Source organism: Salarias fasciatus, chromosome 16 (genome assembly GCF_902148845.1).
Source record: "Salarias fasciatus chromosome 16, fSalaFa1.1, whole genome shotgun sequence".
NCBI lineage: Eukaryota > Metazoa > Chordata > Actinopteri > Blenniiformes > Blenniidae > Salarias > Salarias fasciatus.
This window is the reverse complement of record NC_043760.1, coordinates 4957417-4979227: the sequence shown is the minus strand read 5'-3', so window position 1 is coordinate 4979227 and position 21811 is coordinate 4957417. Positions and strand designations below refer to the sequence as shown.

Sequence of the window (21811 nt, the reverse complement as noted above, 5' to 3'; positions counted from 1 at the left end):
ACGCAACAATGAAACATAACAAACAACTAGCCCTCACATGCTAACAAAACACTAGTGTGACCATGTGACTGAGCTCTGACATTTGTACCTGCTGGCAGGCCGACCTGGTCCTCCATCTGCTCCCATTAAATTCGAGGAGATTGGAGCTGAGAAGATCACCATCTCCTGGCTTCCTCCGAAGGACGACGGTGGCTCCAAGGTCACAAACTACGTCATCTGGAGGCGGGTAGCTAATAGGAAGACCTGGGTGCCCGTCACCAATGAGCCCAAAGAGCGGATCTGGACAGTGGAGAACCTGATGCAGGGCCATGAGTACGTTTTCCGTATCATGGCACAAAACAAGTACGGAGTGGGCGAGCCACTGGACAGCGAGCCGGAGGTGGCACGAATCCTCTTCAGTGAGTCCACATCTCCACAAAGACCTGAGATGTTTTGAATCACTCTGTCAGTCAGATAGTGTTCATGGAATCTTCCTGCCCCCCCCCCTGCAGGTCCACCTGGGCAGGTAGAGAAGCCCACCATCTCCAACATAACCATGGACTCCATGACGGTGAACTGGGAGGAGCCAGAGGATGACGGTGGCAGCCCGATCACCGGCTACTGGCTGGAGCGCAAAGAGACGGCGGGCAAGCGTTGGACCCGTGTCACTCGGGACCCAATCCGACCGATGGGTTTGGGCGAGTCTTTTGTAGTGAGTGGACTCATTGAAGGCTCGCAGTACCTGTTCAGAGTCTGCGCCATCAACGCCGCCGGACCCGGACTCTACAGTCCCACCACGGACCCCACATTTGCCAGAGACCCCATCTGTAAGAGCCACCCCAACACCACAGCGCTCATGTTTCAGCCAAGGAGAGACATGCTAACCAATTGTCTGTTTCTCCATGTAGCCCCGCCCTCTCCACCAACCCCCAAGGTGTCCGATTGGACCAAATCCACGGTGGACCTGGAGTGGATACCGCCTCTGAAGGATGGAGGCTCCAAGATCATAGGCTACTGGGTGGAGTACAAGGAGGAGGGCACAGAGGCCTGGGTTAAGGTGTGAAACTGAGTCTTCTTTTTTAAAAAAACAAAAATATCAGTGTGTGTAAAAAAAAAACAAAAAACAAAGAATATATGCTGGTGGTTGTGATGATGCTTAGATGGGATGGATGAGGTCTTGGGTCATTAATCTGATGTTCTTCACAGTTTCACAGCTCATTCTGTCAGATTGTGTTGTTGTGATGGTATTTGTTTGAATCCATGTTTTTGCTCCTGTGACTGGTTTTACTGAAATCTTCACGTAATAAGTGAACTCTGTGGTGTTTTGGCTGCTTTTTGTTTCAGGCAAAGGAAACTGAAATCAGAGGCACGCGCTTCGTGATCACCGGTCTAAAGACAGGCGGACAGTACCGGTTCAGGGTCATCGCTTTCAATGCCGCCGGCAACAGTGAGCCAGGCGAAGTCCCAGAGGTCCTCGAGGTCAACGACAGAATCAGTGAGTTGACAACGATCCTGCCTTATATGAGGAATATAGGATAGATGTACAGATCAATACAGTATGTGCTAACCAAATGGCACATGGCAGTATGTTTTTGGTGATCAGGCTTGAGCATCAACTTTTTTTCCCCGTTCAGTTGCCCCTGAGGTGGACCTGGATGCGTCTGTGAAGGAGAGGATGGTGGTCCACGCTGGCGGAGTGATCCGCATCATCGCCTACGTGTCCGGCCAGCCGTCTCCTGAGGTCACCTGGAGCAGAGACGGAGCGGCGCTTCCTCCGGAGGCCAAGGTGGAGACAACAGCTATCAGCTCTTCTTTGGTCATCAAACCATGCACCAGGAGACACCTTGGTGTCTACAAACTGACTGCCAAGAACGCCGGCGGGGAGAAGACGAAGAACATCACAGTGGAAGTTTTAGGTGAGACTTCAACCTTCAGAATTACCCCTTTATCAAGGAATTTCCTTTTGTCTGAACCTGTTTGTTGTCCCTCAGACGTCCCTGGGCCTGTTGGGATTCCACTCATTGCTGAGAATCTCACCATCGACTCCTGCAAGATCAATTGGTTCTTCCCTGAAAATGATGGCGGCTCTCCAATCAGCAACTTCATCATTGAGAAGCGTGAGGCCGAGCGTAAAGCCTGGACCTCACTGTCATTCACTGCCAGCAGGCAAAATGCTATTGCTCACGGCCTCACTCTCGGAAAGGCCTACTTCTTCCGGGTGGCAGCAGAGAATGCCATCGGCATCGGGCCCTTCACGGAGACGGCTGCTGAGCTTGTCATCAAGGAGCCAATCAGTGAGTTTGATGGAATGTTTTCCTGAAGACGTCAAGGATCTTGATCTGTCACCCGAATAAGATCATCAAACGTATGTTTGTTCTTCAGGTGTGCCCGACCGCCCAGAGGAGCTGGAGGTCACCAAGGTCACCAAGGACCTTATCAGTGTCACATGGAAGCCGCCTAAGTTTGATGGTGGCTCTGAGATCACCATGTACATCCTGGAGGCGCGCATGATCGGCAAAGACAAGTTCACCAGGCTGACCAAGGAGAGGCTGATGGAAAGGAAGTACACCTATGACGGACTGAGAGAAGGCGACACCTATGAGCTCAGGGTCATTGCTGTTAATGAGGTTGGACCCGGCAAGCCGTCATTCTGCACCAAACCCATCACCTGCAGAGACGAGCTGGGTGAGTTGCGGAAAGAGCGAATTGGACCGTCAGGAGACTCCTCAGGACACCATCGAGTCTGATGTTTTGTTTTCTGTTTCTACAGAGCCACCAACCATTGAGCTGGACTTCCGTGATAAGATCATCATCCGCGTGGGAGAGAGCTGCCTGCTGCAGGGACGCTACACTGGCAAACCGCCGCCGTCCATTGTGTGGTATCAAGACGACGAGGAGCTGAAGGCTGACAAACATATCATGTTCAAAAACACGCTGACCACCTTGTCGCTGGGTCTGATGAAAGCCGAGCGCAAGCACAGTGGCAAATATGTCGTGGTTGTGGAGAACAGCACCGGATCCAGGAAGGGAGTCTGTAACGTGACAGTAGTCGGTACGTTGAACCAAGGAGCCACAAACACCACTTTGTGACAGTGGACAGTGAAATCAAGGAAATGGACGTTAGATGAGTAAAATATTTTAAATTATGATCTGTTGAGAATCTGTTGATGAGACAACAAGAAAGTGACTGAGTGAGAGACAATAAGATAAGATCAAATCAAATAAAATCCGAAGGGAGGGAAATATGTAGGTTTTTTTTTAATTAATACTCAGATCATCTTAATATCAAACAAATCAGAAAAGAGGTGATAAGATATAAATTAGATGAAATGAGTCAGATGAATGCAATACAATTCACTGAGCTGATTAAAAACGGATGAGATGAGCGATCTCATTTATGGAAAGATCTACCTTTTCTCAGTGTTGAACAATGAATTGAAGTTACCACCTGTCATGTCAGTTGTGCAATCAGCCATGAAAACGTCCATCCAATCTCACATTCCTGAGGGACTCTAACATCTGATCCTCCGGTTCCCCTTCAGACCGCCCATCACCTCCCGTTGGGCCGGTGGTGTTCGATGAGGTGCACAGGGAGTACATGGTGATCTCCTGGAAACCTCCTCTGGACAGTGGCGGTGTTGACGTCTCCAACTACATCATTGAGAAGAGAGACGTGAACAGAGACACCTGGACCACTGTGACATCCGCCACCACCAAGACCACTTGCAAGGTAAGAGTGAGGAACAAGCTCAGGTGGAGAGGTCTGCAGACGGCTTGTGAAGCTCAGAGATGATCAATGATTCTCTCTAATCTCAGATCCCCAAACTGACGGAGGGCAAAGAGTATGTGATGAGAATCTCTGCTGAAAACATGTACGGCATCAGCGACCCACTGGAGTCTGAGGAGATGAGAGCCAAAGATCTCTTCAGTATGTCTTCACACACACACACACACACACACACACACACACACACACACGCACACACACACACACACACACACACAAAAAACACTTGAAAATTTAAAAAAAATTTGATTTAAAGAAAGAGAGAAAAAATGTGGTGTTGTTCAGGTATGAGACGACCTCAATGAGGTCAGTTGCTCTCGAGTCAGCAGGATGCTGCCTTCACGGTCTGACACGTTTGTCCTTTAAAATCCTTTAAGAGAAAGCAATGTTCCTTTTCTCCCGCAGGGGTCCCTGAAGCTCCTGACATGCCCACGGTCAGGGAGGTGTACGCCACCAATGCTCTTGTGCTGTGGAACCGACCACGCGATGGTGGCAAGCCCATCACCAACTACATCCTGGAGAAGAGAGAAGTGGGCGCTAAAAGGTGGTCCCGAGCTACCAGAGATCCTCTGTACCCGGCCACTCAGTATCGGGTCCAGGACCTGGTGGAGGGCTGCCAGTATGAGTTCAGGGTGATGGCTGAGAATGAGCTGGGAACCGGAGATCCCAGCGAGCCATCCAAGCCCATCCTCGCCAAAGATCCCATCGGTCAGTGCCAAGCAGACATCATTATGTTTCCAGAAGTCCACTTTCAAGAATTCAAACTCAGCCTCATACTAACTGTAACTGCAGCAACATCTTAAAAGACTAGGGTTTGAACTCACGTTTGACTGGTCAAAACGCAATCAGTCATGTGGGTGAACATGATAGGGAGAGAACTGTTGCTGAGGTGGTTTTCTTTTATCTTTTAAAGATTAATCAGAAAGTGTTTGATGGTGATCAGATTCCATATATAGTTTATGTATGGCTGTTTATGCAGCTGACAGTCTCTGTTGCTCCTACAGTGCGCCCGAGCCCCCCGGTAACCCCTGAGGCTTATGATAAGACCAAAGACTCGGTCAGTCTGAGGTGGAAGATGCCTCGTCACGACGGGAAGGGACGGATCTTCGGCTACATTGTGGAGTACCAGAAGCCGGGTGCTGTGGAATGGATTCAGGCCAATGAGAAGCCGGAGGACTGCCCAGACCTGCACTACGTAGTGAAAGGTCTGAACGATGGGCAGGAGTACAGCTTCAGGATCTTCACCGTGAATGCTGCTGGCAGATCCGACCCAGCTTACGTCAAGCAGACCATCAAAGTCCATGACAGACTCGGTGAGACAATTTTTCCAGCTGTGTTCCAGCTCATGTTGTCAACTTTGTATTAGAATAAATTTGGACTGATCTTAGTTTGGGGACTGTTTTTTTCTTCATGACCTGGTTTTTGGCCAATTTTGGAACCACTTTCAGATCAGTTTCAAACCGTATTTGTATAGGTCCCAAACGCTTTGAAACTATCTGAGCTGTGACTCTTCCATTTCCCAACACCCATATGTTTCCTAAATCCAGTGAATGTGTCTCTCTACAGAGGAGCCAGAGTTGCTGCTGGATGCCAACATGGCACGAGACCACCTGGCCATGCTGGGCACTGACATCACCTTGAGTGCCACCATTAAGGGCGTGCCGACACCCACTGCCAGCTGGAAGAAGAACGATGGGGATGTCCCCACTCACATCACTGTTGCTGTAACTGCCAGTGGTAGCAAAGTCTTCATCCCCAAGTGTGTCCGCGCGGATTCCGGCAACTACACCTTGACAGTGGAGAACGCCGCCGGAAAGAAATCTGCTACAGTGGCCGTCCTGGTGCTGAGTAAGACAGCTGATCATCTGTGCAGGTCATGATACCATGGAGAGTGTTGGCAGCCTTCAATCTGACCTTCTCTATCTTCTCACAGACAAACCATCTCCTCCGAGAGACCTGACCATCTCCGAGATCACCAGCGAGTCTGCCTACCTGACCTGGAAGGCTCCTGAGGACAACGGTGGCGCTGTAATCTCCCACTATGTGGTGCAGAAGAAGGACGTGGCTGCTGACCAGTGGGTGCCGGTGGCTGCATCCAATAAGAAGCTGAGTTTGATGGCCATGTACCTGATGGAGGGAATCCAGTACATGTTCCGGGTGGCTGCCGAGAACCAGTTCGGCAGGAGTGACTTCGTCATGACCAAGACGCCCATTAAAGCCGTAGATCCTCTCTGTGAGTCCACATCTGTTTTTGTCTCTGCTCTGTGCTCTCTGTTAAATCAGTGCTGCTCATTGGGTAGACTTTGTCAGAACATCATCCTTGATGATTCTTTCCTGCTCCTCCTCCTCAGACCCCCCAGGCCCACCAAAGAACCTGCACCATACAGATGCAGATAAGACAGAAGTGTGGTTGTCCTGGGAGTGGCCCGACCGTGATGGAGGCAGTGAGGTGACCGGATTCTTGGTTGAGCACCAAGAGGATGGACAGACCGACTGGGTGTCCTTCAAGACCGTCAGTAACAACCACGCCCACGTCACCGGCCTGCAGGAGGGAAAGACGTACCGTTTCAGGGTCAAAGCTCAGAACGCCATTGGCGTGAGCCGCCCCGACACTAGTGTGCCCGTCACCTGCCAGGAGAAGACATGTGAGATTTTAGCCCTCATACTCATGCACAGACACAAGAGAGCATCTGATCACCAACTACTACAAATGACAACATTCAACTTCAACAAAACACTGCAATCAGAACAGATGTATTAAAAAGACAGATAAAATCAGTTAAAATAAGATGAAAGCAAGTAAAGTGCAGTTAAAAGCAGACAAACCAAAGAATGTCAAATAACGTCAAAATGACCAATGTAAACACAAAGGAACTGAATCCAACAGACAACATTCAATAAAACTGTGTTTTTCATTTGCAAAACTATATCAACAGTCATGCATTTCCACAACTCACCACAATATCTGAAAGATGTGAAATCATATGAGGATAGTGCACAACAGATATTTATTATTTCCATTTATTGTCTGAAAGCATAATCTCACTGTTTCTTTTTCAGTGCCACCAACCATTGAAGTTGATGTGAAGCTGATTGAAGGTCTTGTGGTCAAAGCTGGCAGCCCCATTGTTCTTCCAGCCAAGATGACTGGCATCCCACTTCCAACAGCCAAATGGATGACCGACGGCAAGGAAATCACCTCTGAGGGACGTTACCACATTGAATCTGCCGGATCTTCATCCATCCTCAGCATCCCTGAGAGTCAGAGAGGAGACACCGGAGAGTACGTCATCTCTGTATCCAACCCTGCCGGCTCCAAGAGTGCTGCCCTTCATGTGACGGTGCTGGATTTGCCCGGTCCACCCGTTGGACCCATCAACATCCTGGAAGTGACTCCTGATTACATGATGATACAGTGGAGGGCACCCAAGGATGATGGTGGCACGCCTATCACAAACTATGTGGTGGAGAAGAAGGATGTGAAGAAGCCATGGGAGCCATGGTCAGTGGTTAGTTCCAGTGGCACCAGCACTAAGGCCAAGGTGTCCCGGCTGGAGAAGGGCCGTGAGTACATTGTTCGTGTACGTGCAGAGAATAGGATTGGCATTGGTGCTGGTCTTGAGAGTCCTCCAACTATTGCGAAGCACATGTTCAACCCTCCAGGCCCACCAGGTCCACCTGACTGTTCAGATATCACAGAGAACGCTGTGACGCTCGACTGGACGCTGCCTGAATATGACGGAGGAAGCCCAATCAGTGGCTATGTGATTGAACGCAGAGAAATGACTGGCAAGTGGATCCGTGTCAACAAGACTCCAGTACTGGATCTCAGATACAGAGTCTCCGGCCTGTTTGAAGGCAACAGCTATGAGTTCAGAGTCTTTGCTGAGAACATTGCTGGCATCAGTCAGCCTTCTCTCTCTTCTGAACCTGTCAAAGCCACACGTGCCCTCACCAAACCAGGTCCTCCTGGCAACCTTAAACTGAAGGACTGGAGCAAGTCCTATGCTGACATTGTTTGGACCAAGCCCACGAGAGATGGAGGCAGTCCTATACTTGGCTATGTGGTCGAGGCCCAGAAGTCAGGCACTGCCCAGTGGGACAGAATAAACAAGGACCTCATCAAGATGTGTGCCTACAGAGTGCCAGGCCTCATTGAAGGACTGGAGTACAGATTCCGCGTCAGAGCCACTAACAAGATTGGAGACAGTGAACCCAGAGAGCTTACAGAGACTGTCCTGGCAAAGGACATCCTGGTGCCCCCCGAGATTGTTGTTGATGTGTCTTGTCGTGACTCTCTGACGGTCAGAGCAGGACAAATCATCAGTCTCATCACCAGAGTGAAAGGTAGACCAGATCCAGAGATCACATGGACCAAGGATGCCAGAGCAATGGGCCGGGACAAGCGAACAGAGATGAACAATAACTACCCTCTGTGCGAACTGGTCATCAATGAAGCGGTTCGGGCAGACTATGGTAAATATGCCATTGTAGCCAAGAACAGCAGTGGACAAGCTCAGGCTACTATTCTTGTCAATGTCCTGGACACTCCAGGGCCTTGTCAGAACCTGAAGGTAGCCTACGTGACCAAGAATTCCTGCATGGTATCTTGGGAGAACCCTGAAGACAACGGTGGGACAGAGATCACTCAGTACGTTATTGAGTGCCGTCAGCCAAGCCAGAGAGGATGGACCATGGTCTCCAGTGACTGCACCAAGCGTCTCATGAAGGCACCTCTTACTGAAGGCTGCGAATACTTTTTCCGTGTCAGTGCAGAGAACAAAATTGGTGCTGGTCCACCCACTGAGACCAAGACACCTGTGCTTGCAGTGGATCCCATTGAGAAACCTGGTGAACCCATTGACTTCCATGTCGCTGAGATTGGAAAGACTTTCTGCTTCCTCAAATGGAAAAAGCCCGACTATGATGGTGGTAGCCGCAACCTGGCTTACCACGTGGAAAAGAAACCAAAGGAGGCCGAGGAGTGGGAGAGGATACACAAGGGTGCCATCAAAGAGACTTACTTCATGGCTGACAGGTGCATTGAAAACCAGATCTACCAGTTCAGAGTTCAGACCAAGAATGAAGGCGGCGAGAGCAACTGGGTGACCACAGCTGAAGTTCTAGTGAAGGAGCAGCTGGTGGAGCCCGAGATCAAGATTAAACTGGACGCTACCCTTGTGGTGAGGGCAGGGGATGCCATACCCATTGAGGCGATGATAAAGGGAAAACCTTTGCCTGATGTCAAATGGACCAAAGACGATAGCACAGATGAGCTCAAAAAGGGTCCCAGACTTCAGATTGAGACAGGCACAGACTTCTCGAAGTTGCTGATTACTGGTTCAAGACGTAGCGACAGTGGAAAATATGTTGTCACTGCTTCCAATAGTGCAGGAACATGTTCTGCTCATGCTAAGGTCAATGTACTGGATCGACCAGGTCCTGTCAGGGACCTCAAGGTGTCTGGAATCACCACTGACCGGTGCCACCTGGCCTGGGAAGTCCCAGAAGATGATGGTGGCTGTGACATCTACAACTACATCATTGAGAAGTGTGAGACCAAAAGAGGAGTCTGGTCTGTCCACTCCAATGCTGTCATCACCAACCAAGCCAAGGTCACCCGTCTCATCGAGGGCAATGAGTACATCTTCAGAGTCCGAGCTGAGAACAAGATGGGTCCAGGACCAGCAGTTCAGAGTGAGACAATCCTCGCTGGCACTCAGTTCAGTGTGCCTGATGCTCCCGAAGCCCCTGAAGTCACAAAGATCGCCAAAGAGGAAATGACTGTCCAGTGGTCTGAACCAGAGAAGGATGGCGGGAAACCAGTAACAGGATACCTGTTGGAAAAAAGGGAGGAGCATGCCGTCAGGTGGTCACCTGTCAACAAAGACCCCATCCCCTCCACTCGTTTTACAGTCACTGGACTCCTACCCCTCCATGACTACCAGTACAGAGTTAAGGCCGTCAATGAAATAGGTGTTGGCAGCCCGAGCAAGCCTTCACGTGCCATCACCGCCAAGGATGCAGTTGGTATGTGATGCTCATATGTCTGTCAGAAAGCTGCTCACAACTTCTGACAACTGACTGAGTGAAGTTCTTTTTATCACTGACAATATTTTCTGCCTTCTCTTTGCAGAACCTCCTGCACCTCCAACCAACCTGAAAGTCCTGGACAGCACCAAATCCACAGTGACCCTGGGCTGGACAAAGCCTGTGTCAGATGGTGGTGCACCACTCATTGGTTATGTGGTGGAGATGAGGGTTCAGGGAAGTGCCAAAAAGGGTGATGATGGCTGGAAGAGGTGCAACGTGGCGGCACAGCTGGTTGTGTGTGAGTTCACTGTCTCCAGTCTGGACGAGAAGCTGCTGTATGAGTTCAGAGTGTCAGCTCAGAACCAAGTGGGCATGAGCCTGCCCTGTGACCTGGATGGAGCTGTCATTCCCCGAGAGATTCTGGGTGAGAATTTCATCAGCTTCTGGATGGTTCCATATTTTACTCACAATAATGATGCTTAATGCAGTCAAACCTGTTTTTAAAGCCTACAGCTTTTTTAAAGCAGCATCAAAGCACAGTTGGTTTACAAATTATGTTTTTTGGAGTTATTCTACACAATATGAAGAACGTGAAGGAGTATGTTATCACATTCACAAGTTTATTTCATCCCGCCCTGTCCTAATGTCTTTTTCTATTTTTTTTTGGCTACAATTAGGACCCATGTTGAGTTATTGAGGTTGATCAGTCTGTTTTGAGCAATCTAGATTAATTTCAACTGATCCAGGTTGATCTTGGCTGATTAGTCTGGATTAGCAGTGAGTACAGGTCTTTGACTGTGACTTGACAATGTCTCCTGAACTCTTTGGTCCAACAGAGGCTCCCGAAATCGAGTTGGACGCTGACCTGAAGCAAGGCCTGACTGTGAGAGCTGGTTGTCCCATCAGACTGTACGCCACTATCAGAGGCAGACCGCCACCAACGGTCACCTGGAGGAGGATGGGTATCGACAACGTGGTCCGGAAGGGTAAAGTGGACATCATTGACACCATGACCTTCCTGGTCATCCCCGACAGCACTCGTGATGACTCTGGTAAATACTGCCTGACCCTGCGGAGCCCTGCCGGAGAGAAAGCTGTGTTCGTCAACGTTAAAGTTCTTGGTGAGTGTGGTACTATCTTGCTGTACTCATGTCCACTCTGAGCCTTTTGTTCCATTCTTTCTTTAAGAAACAGAGTGAAGCTGGTTTGATATGCACCAAACACAGCTGGTTCAAACTTTTTAAAGTTGATCAAATGTGTGTAAAGCTTACTCATTACTGTGACACTGTGTTTCAACCTGCAGACACTCCTGGACCTGTGATGAATCTGGAGGCTACAGACATCAAGCAGACCTCAGCCATGCTTGCCTGGAACCCTCCAGAGGTTAATGGCGGTAGCGAAGTCACACACTACATTGTGGAGAAACGTGAAATTGACCGCAAGACCTGGGCAACTGTCAAAGGCGAAGTGGCATTGGATAAAGTACCCTTCAAAGTCACTGGCTTGATGTCGGGAACCGAGTACTACTTCAGAGTGACCGCAGTAAATGAGTATGGTTCCGGAGTCCCCCGTGTATCTCCAACATCATACCTGGCCTCTGACCCCGTCAGTACGTATCGTCTCCAATCCTGAGCTAAAGACTCATGAGTTCCTCCAATGTCAGAGACACTCAAACAAACCCATGTGATTGTTTATGCAGGTAAACCGGATCCTTGTCAGAAAATCGAGGTACTAGAGATAACCAAGAACAGCGCTGTGGTTGGTTGGGTGAAGCCTGTAAGTGATGGTGGTGCCAAGATTGATGGTTACGTGATCGAGTACATTGAGGTCAAACCTCCTCCTCCACCTCCTGCACCAGTGGAGGTTTGTGAACAACCATTTTGTGACAAACAGAAATTAATCATAAAACTCAAACCAAACCCTGATTTTCTTCTGACCGTCCTCACAGGTTCCTGAAGGAGAGGAGGCTCCTCCTCCTCCTCCTCCTCCTCCTCCAGTGGTGGATGAAGATGAGGAGGAAAAACAGCCCGAGAAGGAAGTATGGAATGCCTACACTACTGTGAAAGGTCTCAGCATTAATGTCAGTGGCCTGAAGGAAGGGAAGCGGTACAAATTCAGAGTGGCTGCCAAGAACATCATGGGCATGAGCTCCTTCACTGAGAGCAGAGAGCCGGTGGAGATCAAGGAGCAGATGTGTAAGTCCAGCCGTCGAACTTGGGGTGCACACATTCTGGTCACCGTTATCTTTTTAAATTGTTTTCAGTTGTCCTTTGATGGAAACATTTCCAATGCATGTATTTAAATGAGTGCCCTGTAAAATGTGTGAAAAGTGTCACTAAGCATTCGACCTTTACCAACCTTGACATGATGAAACTCTGCAGTCTGCATTGGGTTTTTTTCTGAATCTTTAGCCTCTTCTCAGCTGTTCATGTCTCAGAGGTCACACTCATCTAGCAGCAGAGCAGCACAATGATCCCATGAATGTTCAGGAGTGGAGTGAGTGTAGACTTTCTCTGAAATCACTCTAGACGCTGAAACCATGATGACTTTTGCTCCAAACCGAACTGAAGTCAGGAAACCCATTGTGCTGTAGCTAAAGTTCTCTGCTGCCTCAAGTGTAGACATTTCCACTCTGATTCATAGATTAAACTAAAAGAAAGACACTTATGACTTGGCTCAGAAACTTTGAATGACACAGATAAAGGTTCCTGTTTTCTTTGCAGTGGAACCAAAGATTGTCATGCCAGACACAGTGGGTGCCCGTGCCGGAGCGAAGCTGAGAGTGGAGGCACTGGTTTCAGGAAAACCCTCTCCAACCTGCAAGTGGATGCGTGGCGAGGATGCAGTGGTTCCATCCAGCCGCCTGGCCGTGCATCGATCCGGTAACCTGTGCGTTCTAATCATCAAAGACGTATCCAGGATGGATAGTGGAGAGTATAGCCTGGTGGCTGAGAACAGCTCTGCCAAGGTGGATCAGGCCCTGAAGATCATCATCAGAGGTCAGTGCAGTGTCCCAGACCACAACTGTCAGTAATTGCAGGGCAAGTGGGATCCATTTAACATGTGTATTTGTGTTCCAGACATCCCTGGTCCTCCTGAGGGCCCTGTTGTAATCAGCGACATTGACTCGGATGCCTGCTCGCTGTCCTGGAACAAACCACTGGAGGATGGAGGCAGCAACATTACCAACTATGTAGTGGAGAAATGTGATGTGAGCAGAGGCGATTGGGTGACTGCAGTCTCCTCCTGCCCCAAGACCGGCACAAGACTGGGCAAGCTCATCCCCGGGAAGGAGTATGTGTTCCGCATCCGTGCTGAGAACCGCTACGGTGTATCTGACCCCATTCAGTCAGATAGGATGGTTGCCAAGTTCCCCTTCGGTGAGTCTTCAGATGTGCAACTTTACCATAAATCTCACTTTACTACTTTGCTAGATCAAATGCAGGTCACATCAGTGTCCATAAATTTAGTTTAAAAAGCTCAAACTGAGCATATGAATTGTCTAAAGTGATCACCAAGTTCTATCACCAACATTGTCAAATGCGTTAGCTCAGAGCCTCCATTTGCTCCAGGCTCAGACTGTGTTCACCTCCATCCTCAGTGATGTTTGTGGGATGTATTTTTGTTCACCAGATGTCCCCAGCGAGCCGCTCAACTGCCGTATAAACAAGTGCAACAAAGACTGCATGTTTGTGGCATGGGACAAGCCTGAGAGCGATGGCGGCAGTCCCATCACGGGCTACTACATTGAGCGTAAAGAGAGAAACAGCCTGCTGTGGGTGAAAGCCAACGATACAGTGGTTCGCACCACTGAGTATCCCTGTGCAGGCCTCATTGAGGGTCTGGAGTACACCTTCAGAGTGTCTGCCATCAACCGTGCCGGCCAGGGCAAACCCAGCAAGAAGACTGACTTTGTGACAGCTAGAACACCCGTCGGTAAGCACGCTAATAATATCTGGGCAACGAAATTACTGATTTTCCAAAGATTTTCTCCTCTTACATATTTGTCTTTTTCACTGTTACAGACACTCCAGGGAAACCAGAAATCCTGGATGTCACTAAGAACTCTGTTACACTGGTCTGGACCCGACCCAAAAATGATGGTGGGAGCAAGATCATTGGTTACTACGTTGAGGCCCTGCGGCTACCCGGAGACACCTGGATACGCTGCAATACCAGCAGCCAGAATGTGCCAAAGGAAGAATACACTGTGACTGGCCTAGAAAGAGACCTGCAGTACCAATTCAGAGTCATTGCCAAGACTGCCGTCAACATGAGCAAACCTTCAGAGCCTTCGGACCCAGTCCTGGTCTGTGCTGAAAATGGTAAGTCTTTGACTTTTTCAGGGCTTTTACACAGGTAAGCCAGTGTGTTGAAGATACGTCTCTGATCTGAACTGTTTTTCACAGTTCCTCCACGGATAGAAATCAGTGCCCGAATGGAGAAGGGTCTGAAGGTGAAGGCTGGATCCACAATCCTCCTGGAGGCCGAGGTGTTTGGAAAGCCAATGCCCAAAGTAACCTGGAAGAGAGGCGACGACAACCTCAAGTCAGGTGAAGGCCAGATCATCACTCAACAGAGGCACCACTTCCAACTGGAGATGCCTTCAGTCAGTAGGCAGCACACAGGAACGTACGTGATCCAGGCAGAGAATGCCAGCGGATCCAAGACCGCCGAAATCCAGGTCGTCGTTCTAGGTGAGCACTCAAAATTGTCTTCTCTCAAGCAATATGTATCAAATGCAGTTGAAAGCTACATTTTGTTCTTCTTGGACCATCAAGCCTGTTATAACCAAGTGGTTGATTGTGTTCCTCTTCAGATGTTCCTGGTCCCCCTAAAAGTTCTAAATTCTTAGAAACATTTGCAACAAGCATCAAGCTGTCATGGGAGCCTCCACTGGAAGATGGTGGTGCCCCCATCAAAAGCTACATCGTGGACAAGCGAGAGACCAGCAGAGCAAACTGGGCTCTGGTACAGTCCAAGATCAAGGGTGATGTCCTGGAGCTAAATGTGGAGAAGCTGATCGAGGGTCACGAGTATCAGTTCCGAATCCGTGCTGAGAACACGTGGGGAGTTGGAGACCCGCTGATCACAAGTCCTGTCATTGCCAAGGACCCCTTCAGTGAGTCATCACCGGTCCCATGCGATCTTCAGCCAACAGTTTCTGGTTTCACTGAGAATAATGCATGCTAAATGAAATGTATTGTTTAAAACTGAAATAACACCTCTGGTGTCACTTGTAGCTGTTCCTGGTCCCTGCGAGGCTCCACTGATCACCAATGTGACCAAAGACCATATGACCGTGAGCTGGAAGGAGCCAGCCGATGATGGAAAGTCCACCATCCTGGGCTACTTGTTGGAGAAGAAGGGGACCAAGGAGCTGAACTGGACCAAGATGAACAGGAAGCCCATGACAGAGAGAAGCCTGGAGGTGACAGGTCTGACAGAGGGAGCAGAATATGAGTTCAGGGTCACTGCCGTCAATAGAGCTGGACCTGGCAAGCCCAGTGAGCCTTCAGTTGGCACTATAGCCATGAACCCCCTCAGTGAGTTCTCGTTCCTTAACATTGACGGTCGTTTTGTCATGTAGTAACAAGTATCAAACACATCACTCAATTTGGGTACATGTGATCTTTCACAGCTCCGCCTGGACCTGTTCTGAACCCCAGTGTGACCGACACCACCAACAGCACCATCAGCCTCGCATGGACTGCCCCAGCCAACACCGGTGGATCCCCTATCATTGGATATCTTGTGGAGGTCAAGAGGACCGGCACCACAGATTGGATACGCTGCAACGTTCCCAGAAACCTGCAGGACACTCACTACATCATCCAGAACCTTATTGACAAGGCGGAGTACCAGTGCCGCATTACAGCAGTCAACAAGATTGGCTTCGGCGAGCCAGCAGAAGTCCCTGATAAGCACGTTGCGAAGGACATCATAGGTAGGTTGAGACTGGATTTGAAAACATGGAAATAGTTCTGCAGGACAAAATAGAAACAAGACAAGCCGCCTGGTGTTTGTCCACTGACATAAACCAGCCTCTCATCATTCAGCTGTAACAACAATTGTGTTGCTTCATTGTTTTTCACTCTGTCCATCCACCGCATGTTTCTGTAGTTCCTCCTGAGGCAGAGCTGAGTGCTGAGCTCAAGGATGGACTGGAGTTGCAGGCTGGTGCCACCATGAGACTGCATGCCACTATCAAGGGCCGTCCCATCCCCAGGATCACCTGGGCAAAGATGAACACCAACATTAAAGACCGACAGGGCATCATTATCAAATCCAGCAACGTGGACACCACAGTGTTGGTGGAGAATGTCAACAGATATGATGCTGGAAAGTACATCCTGAACCTGGAGAGCTCTGCTGGCATGAAGATGTACACCGTCGTCGTCAAAGTGCTCGGTCAGTGAAGCTTTTGTCTGCTTGTATGTTGTATTTAGATTCCTGTTTGAAGACACAGTGTTATAAATGCGCATCTTTGCAGACACTCCTGGACCGCCGGTCAATCTGGTGGTGAAGGAGACCACCAAAGACAGCGCCGAAATCTACTGGGATGCTCCTCTGATCGACGGCGGGTTTGAAATCACCCACTACATCGTGGAGAAGCGTGACACAGAGAGGAAGTCCTGGTCCATAGTTTCCAAGGACTGCCTGAAGACGGCCTTCCAGATCCCAGACCTGGATGCCGGACGGTCTTACTGCTTCAGAGTGTGTGCTGTCAACAAGCTTGGAGCCGGAGAGTACTGTGAGACCACCGACGCAGTCAGAGCCACAGGTGGGCCACAAGGCTGCTGCAATTTCTGGCCTTCCCAAGCAAAAGATAAACTTTGCGAGAGGATTGTGGTGATATCTTTCTATCTTTCTGGTCCTGTAATTGAAGACAATCTGCCATAAAATTCTGACCATGTCAGAAATTTGGGGTGCTGGTGACTGCTGCTGCAACCTACAAATAACCAACTAACCAACCAATACAAATGCAGTATGAAACAACCAACTCATTAGCACTCCCAAGGTGTTTTCGCTGAATTGGTATCTAAAATTATCCTCGTTTTCCTAGTCATCACCGCATCCACATTCTCCTTCTTGTACTTTTCGTATACATTTCTCTCCAAGCACCTAATGCTGTCATTAACACTGTTAGATGAAGTATTTACACACAATCCTAGTGGCAGACATGATGTATGTGTTCTAAGCCACTCTGCAAACTGCAGTAAGTCTCAAAAATGTTTGAATTCATGATGTAAAGCTACATACAGTTAGCTTCACTTTAACACACACACACCTAAGGTCAGTACGGTTGGATCACTTATAGGATGCCTTGCATTGTGTCCGAGTTTTCAGCAGCTATAATCTAAAGATGTTGAAAACATTCTTTTTTCTTCCTACAAAGCTGGTTATTTACTGTGCTTTAGTTCCTGAAAATATTCTCATGCTGGTTTGTTTCCCCTCTTCAGAGGAGCCTGGCCCTGTTCAGGACTTTAAGACTCTGCTAGTGACAAAAGAGTCCTGCACCCTGAGCTGGAAGAAGCCGCTGACCGATGGTGGCAGTCGCATCACCTGCTACGTGCTCGAGGTCCTCAATGGAGAGGACAAGTACAAGGAGCTGATGAGGTCCAAGAACATGCAGTACAGCGCTAAAGACCTGGTGGAAGGCAGAGAGTACAAATACCAAGTCAAGGCTGTGAATGACTCCGGAGAGAGCCCTCCCAAAGAGCTGACCGTGGTCGCCAAGGACCAGCTCAGTAAGTCTTCATGGCCCTGTGCAGCTTGTCAGATAACATGTGCAATTTAAAAAGAAAATTTTTTTTCTTCCTCTGAAGTTCCTCCCAGCTGTGATCTGAGGGAGTTGCCCGACATGTGCTACATTGCTAAAGAGGGCAGCACTGTCCGCCTGAAGATCCCCATCATCGGCAAACCTACACCCAAAGTCTCTTGGAAGAAGGGAGACGATGAAGACCTGACAGACACCGGACGGGTCTGTGCAGAGTCCTCCTCCGTCAACACCACCCTCCTGATCCGGGACTGCCAGAGAACTGATGCCTCCAAGTACCTCATCACCCTGAGGAACAGCACCGGGACCAAGGAGTCCACCATCTTTATCAGGTACTAGTCCAACTACCAGCTAAAACATCACATTGATGATTCTTCACACTGCATGCTGTCAATCTAAGGCCCCTGAAATGATCTGAGGCCAGATCAAACCTATTAATTTCACTTCAGCCTGGTCCAAAACCTATCGAAGACTTCTTTGAAACTGGTTTAAAACCAGGCACATTGGGGATCAGTCAGCCACTTAAAAAGAATCACAAGTAATCCACAGACCATGTAAAAATGAGTCACCACTGGTTAATGAACTGACAAAAACTGGTGTCGAAATTACTATGAAACCAGGCTGTAACCAGAAGTCATCAAAATGCCAGAAACAAGGCAGACGTCTTAACAAAAAGCAGGCCAAAATTCAGAAACCAAAAATAATGTTGGTTTGATGTGTTCGATTCCTTTAAGATTTCTGAGTCATCCAGAGTCCATTTTCAGTCACCTTCTCTGGAGTAAAAGGTTTTGACAAGTACAGACTGAAGAACATTTGTTGCAGTCCAGTTCCTGCAGTATTCATGTTTTAGGAAATGTGAAGCATGACTGTGTCTCTTATGCGATTTCAGGGTTGTTGGTAAACCTGGCATCCCTGTTGGACCCGTCAAGTTCAAAGATGTGGCCGCTGACGGTGCCACCCTAAAGTGGGGTGTTCCCAAAGATGATGGCGGCTCTGAGATCACCAACTACATCCTGGAGAAGAGAGACTCTATCACCAACATGTGGGTGACTGTATCCTCCAACGTGGAGGGCAACAGCATGAGGGTGACCGGCCTCCATGAAGGCACAGAGTACATCTTCAGAGTGGCTGCCGAGAACAAGTACGGTGTTGGGGAAGGACTGAAGTCTGATCCAGTCGTGGCCAAGCATCCATTCAGTGAGTGACTGTTGAGACTGCTGCAGGAGTGACGAGTTCATGTCTGAACAGAGTCTTACTGCTGAATGCCTCTCCACAGATGTTCCCGACGCTCCCGCTCCTCCCCAGATCATGAGTATGCGCCATGATTCTGCCTACCTGGCCTGGCAGGACCCCAGGAAGACTGGAGGGTCCCCCATCACTGGTATGATGTGCACCACAGCTCTGCTGGTGTTCTTCAGATCTCTGTCAGAGGGACACACCTCAAACTTACCTTTCACTTATGCGTTGTTCGCATGCGGTTCGCATGTAGGCAGGGTTGTGACCAGCTGTGCAGTGACAAAGGTTTGTGCTGTTATCACTCAACGGTAAACATGGGGCTCCACTTCTGCTGTCGTGGTCCTTCGCTCTCTGTTAGTCCTTGTTTTTTTTCGTTTTGGTTTTTTTTTTTCCATTCTCCAGCTGTCGCTCCTCAGCGGCACTGTTCAGCTCTCAAGTGAAGCCGTGAGCCTCCATTAGCTGTGATACAGTTTGGAAAACTTTCTCATTCTGAACAGCACCATCAAAACTCTTCCTCACCTTTTATAAAGACTAGCGTCATTGGAAAACCAGTGCTGTGTGGTGGACCATCATTGAAAAAACTAAATAAAGTAACAAAAGAGGGTTTATACAGCTGGTGAGCTCTTTAAACGTGACGGGTCTATCAAGAATGACAGTCATCAGTACCAATCAGCTGATGTCAGCGCTGTTGCTCCTCCTTATAGTCACCGTTGTGTGTACTGCAATGGAGGTAAAAATGGTAACGGTTGGGAACAGTTCTTTTGGTTCTATCCACAACTTTAGTCAGTGGAAACAGAAAAAATTACCCGTACCGCCACAAACTGCATAGTGGAAACAAGGCTGTAGTCTACATCTAAATTCAAATCCAAATAACAAATAATGTCATTTAGTTGAGTTTTACAGGTGTGACATGCTGCATCTTTGTCATATTTTAAACCCAGTTCAACTTTAATATTATTCTTTGTTAAAATAAACCCTCAGAGAATTTAAATATTCAAACTGTCTTTCATATCATAGTAACGGTACAATAAGACTATTTGGAAAACTATACTGTCAAACTCCACAGGACTCAGTGTGGACTGGCTCCAGCAGCAGTCAGATATATGCATGTAACGGTTTCATGTGTCTCTCATTCAAACTTAGGATACCATGTTGAGTTCAAGGAGAGGAACAGCATGCTGTGGAAGAGGGCGAGCCCGACTCCTTTGAGGATGAAGGAGCACAAGGTCACTGGACTCACTGAAGGTTTGGAGTACGAGTTCAGAGTCATGGCCATCAACCTGGCTGGGATTGGCAGACCCAGTGCTCCTACCGACCCACAAGTGGCGCTTGATCCTATTGGTGTGTATGAAATGTGCAAAAGTCGCAGAAAATAAAAAAATAAGAACTCAGTGAATCTGCAGCACAACAATATTGTTTATGTCGATGTTCTAGATGCACCTGGGAAACCTGACGTAGTCAGCATCACCAGGAGCACCGTGACCCTCCAATGGACTGAACCTCAGTTTGACGGCGGCCACAGGCTAACAGGCTACATTGTGGAGAAACGAGACCTTCCCTCAAAGATCTGGATGAAAGCCAATCAGGTGAATGTGGTGGAGCCTGCCTTCACTGTCAGCAATCTGCAAGAAGGCTGCAAGTATGAGTTCAGGATTAGAGCAAAGAATGCTGCTGGCGCTCTGAGTCCACCCTCCGAGCAGACAGACACCATCATCTGCAGAGACGAATACGGTAAGATAAAGATCAAACACAAGTCTGGACATTTCTTTTAAAGAGATTTGGAGAATTGTGTGTTGAAAGTCTCTTCTCCAACAGCTGCACCAACCATTATCATCGACACTCATGTGAAGGAGGGTTTGACCGTACGAGCAGGCGACACCATCGTGATCACTGCTACAAGCATTTTGGGCAAACCTGCACCAACTTCCTGCTGGTCAAAGGGTGGGAAGTACTTCAAACCCTCAGACCTTGTTCACATCGAAAGCACTGCCACATCCTCCACTCTGTCAGTCAAATATGCCAGCAGGAAGGACTCTGGTGAGTACGTCATCACTGCCAGCAATCCTTTCGGTGTGAAGGAGGAAACCGTCAAGGTCAAAGTCCTCGATGTTCCTGGAACTCCTGGACCCATCGAATGCAGTGGTGTGTCTTCTGAGAAAGTGACTCTCACTTGGACGGCACCAACCGAGGATGGAGGCTCCCCGATTAAGTATTACACTCTAGAGAAGAGGGAAACCAGTCGTCTCCTGTGGACCATCCTGGAGGAAAAGGTCCTTGACTGTCATTATGTGGCCAACAAGCTCATTCAGGGTAATGAGTACTTCTTCAGAGTCTCTGCTGTGAACCAGTACGGAGCCAGCGAGCCATCTCACTCCGAGGCGGTCAAGATGGTGGACAGATTCGGTATAACCACTGTTTACATCTTCACTTACTCCAGTTTGTGAAAGAAGTAACATAAGCAGATTTAGTAATGTGGTTGTTTGTCTTTGCATGCAGGCCCTCCAGGTCCACCATCCAGACCAGAAGTGGAGAAAGTCGATGGACATTCAGCCACCATAACCTGGAGAAGACCCGCTGAGGATGGAGGAAGTGACATCATTGGTTACTCTGTGGAGAAGAAAGAAAAGAAGGGAATGAGATGGATGAGAGCATCCAAGAAATCTGTCACTGAACTCAGCTACGAAGTGACAGGTCTCACTGAAGGCGTGGAGTACGAGTTCCGGGTTCTTGCTGAGAACAAAGCTGGTTTTGGAGAGCCGAGCGAGCCGTCAATGCCAGTCAGGACCATTGTTGCTGCCTGTGAGTTTCTGAAGTCCAGTGTCACCTTTTCATACATATTTTGATGATGTAAATGAGGATGTAGAATATGAATTATCACAAGTTACCAATTTAGTTTCTGTCTTCACTTGACTTTTCAAGCAGCATGATAATTATTTTTCTTATATAACAGTATCATGTTTTTATAACTAATGATCACAGGCTTGATGCCATGCTGC

General features: G+C 48.6%; 1 protein-coding gene across 1 annotated transcript in view; it reads left to right on the top strand.

Moving 5' to 3' along the window:
• The window catches only part of LOC115403321 (titin-like), a 164738-nt gene that overhangs the window by 96433 nt on the left and 46494 nt on the right, over positions 1-21811 (top strand). Inside the window, 39 exon segments of the mRNA XM_030112182.1 lie at positions 99-398; positions 492-806; positions 888-1036; positions 1324-1474; positions 1614-1895; positions 1971-2273; positions 2362-2664; positions 2750-3031; positions 3522-3709; positions 3796-3907; positions 4172-4474; positions 4771-5079; positions 5333-5614; positions 5700-5999; positions 6118-6411; positions 6827-9796; positions 9903-10223; positions 10636-10920; positions 11103-11408; positions 11499-11662; positions 11748-11994; positions 12523-12798; positions 12880-13179; positions 13433-13735; positions 13825-14124; positions 14209-14496; positions 14619-14921; positions 15043-15345; positions 15441-15746; positions 15923-16210; positions 16293-16583; positions 17263-17550; positions 17629-17911; positions 18469-18776; positions 18856-18960; positions 19959-20156; positions 20250-20546; positions 20631-21218; positions 21312-21614. Of these exon segments, the coding sequence (XP_029968042.1) occupies positions 99-398; positions 492-806; positions 888-1036; positions 1324-1474; positions 1614-1895; positions 1971-2273; positions 2362-2664; positions 2750-3031; positions 3522-3709; positions 3796-3907; positions 4172-4474; positions 4771-5079; positions 5333-5614; positions 5700-5999; positions 6118-6411; positions 6827-9796; positions 9903-10223; positions 10636-10920; positions 11103-11408; positions 11499-11662; positions 11748-11994; positions 12523-12798; positions 12880-13179; positions 13433-13735; positions 13825-14124; positions 14209-14496; positions 14619-14921; positions 15043-15345; positions 15441-15746; positions 15923-16210; positions 16293-16583; positions 17263-17550; positions 17629-17911; positions 18469-18776; positions 18856-18960; positions 19959-20156; positions 20250-20546; positions 20631-21218; positions 21312-21614 (13494 nt within the window).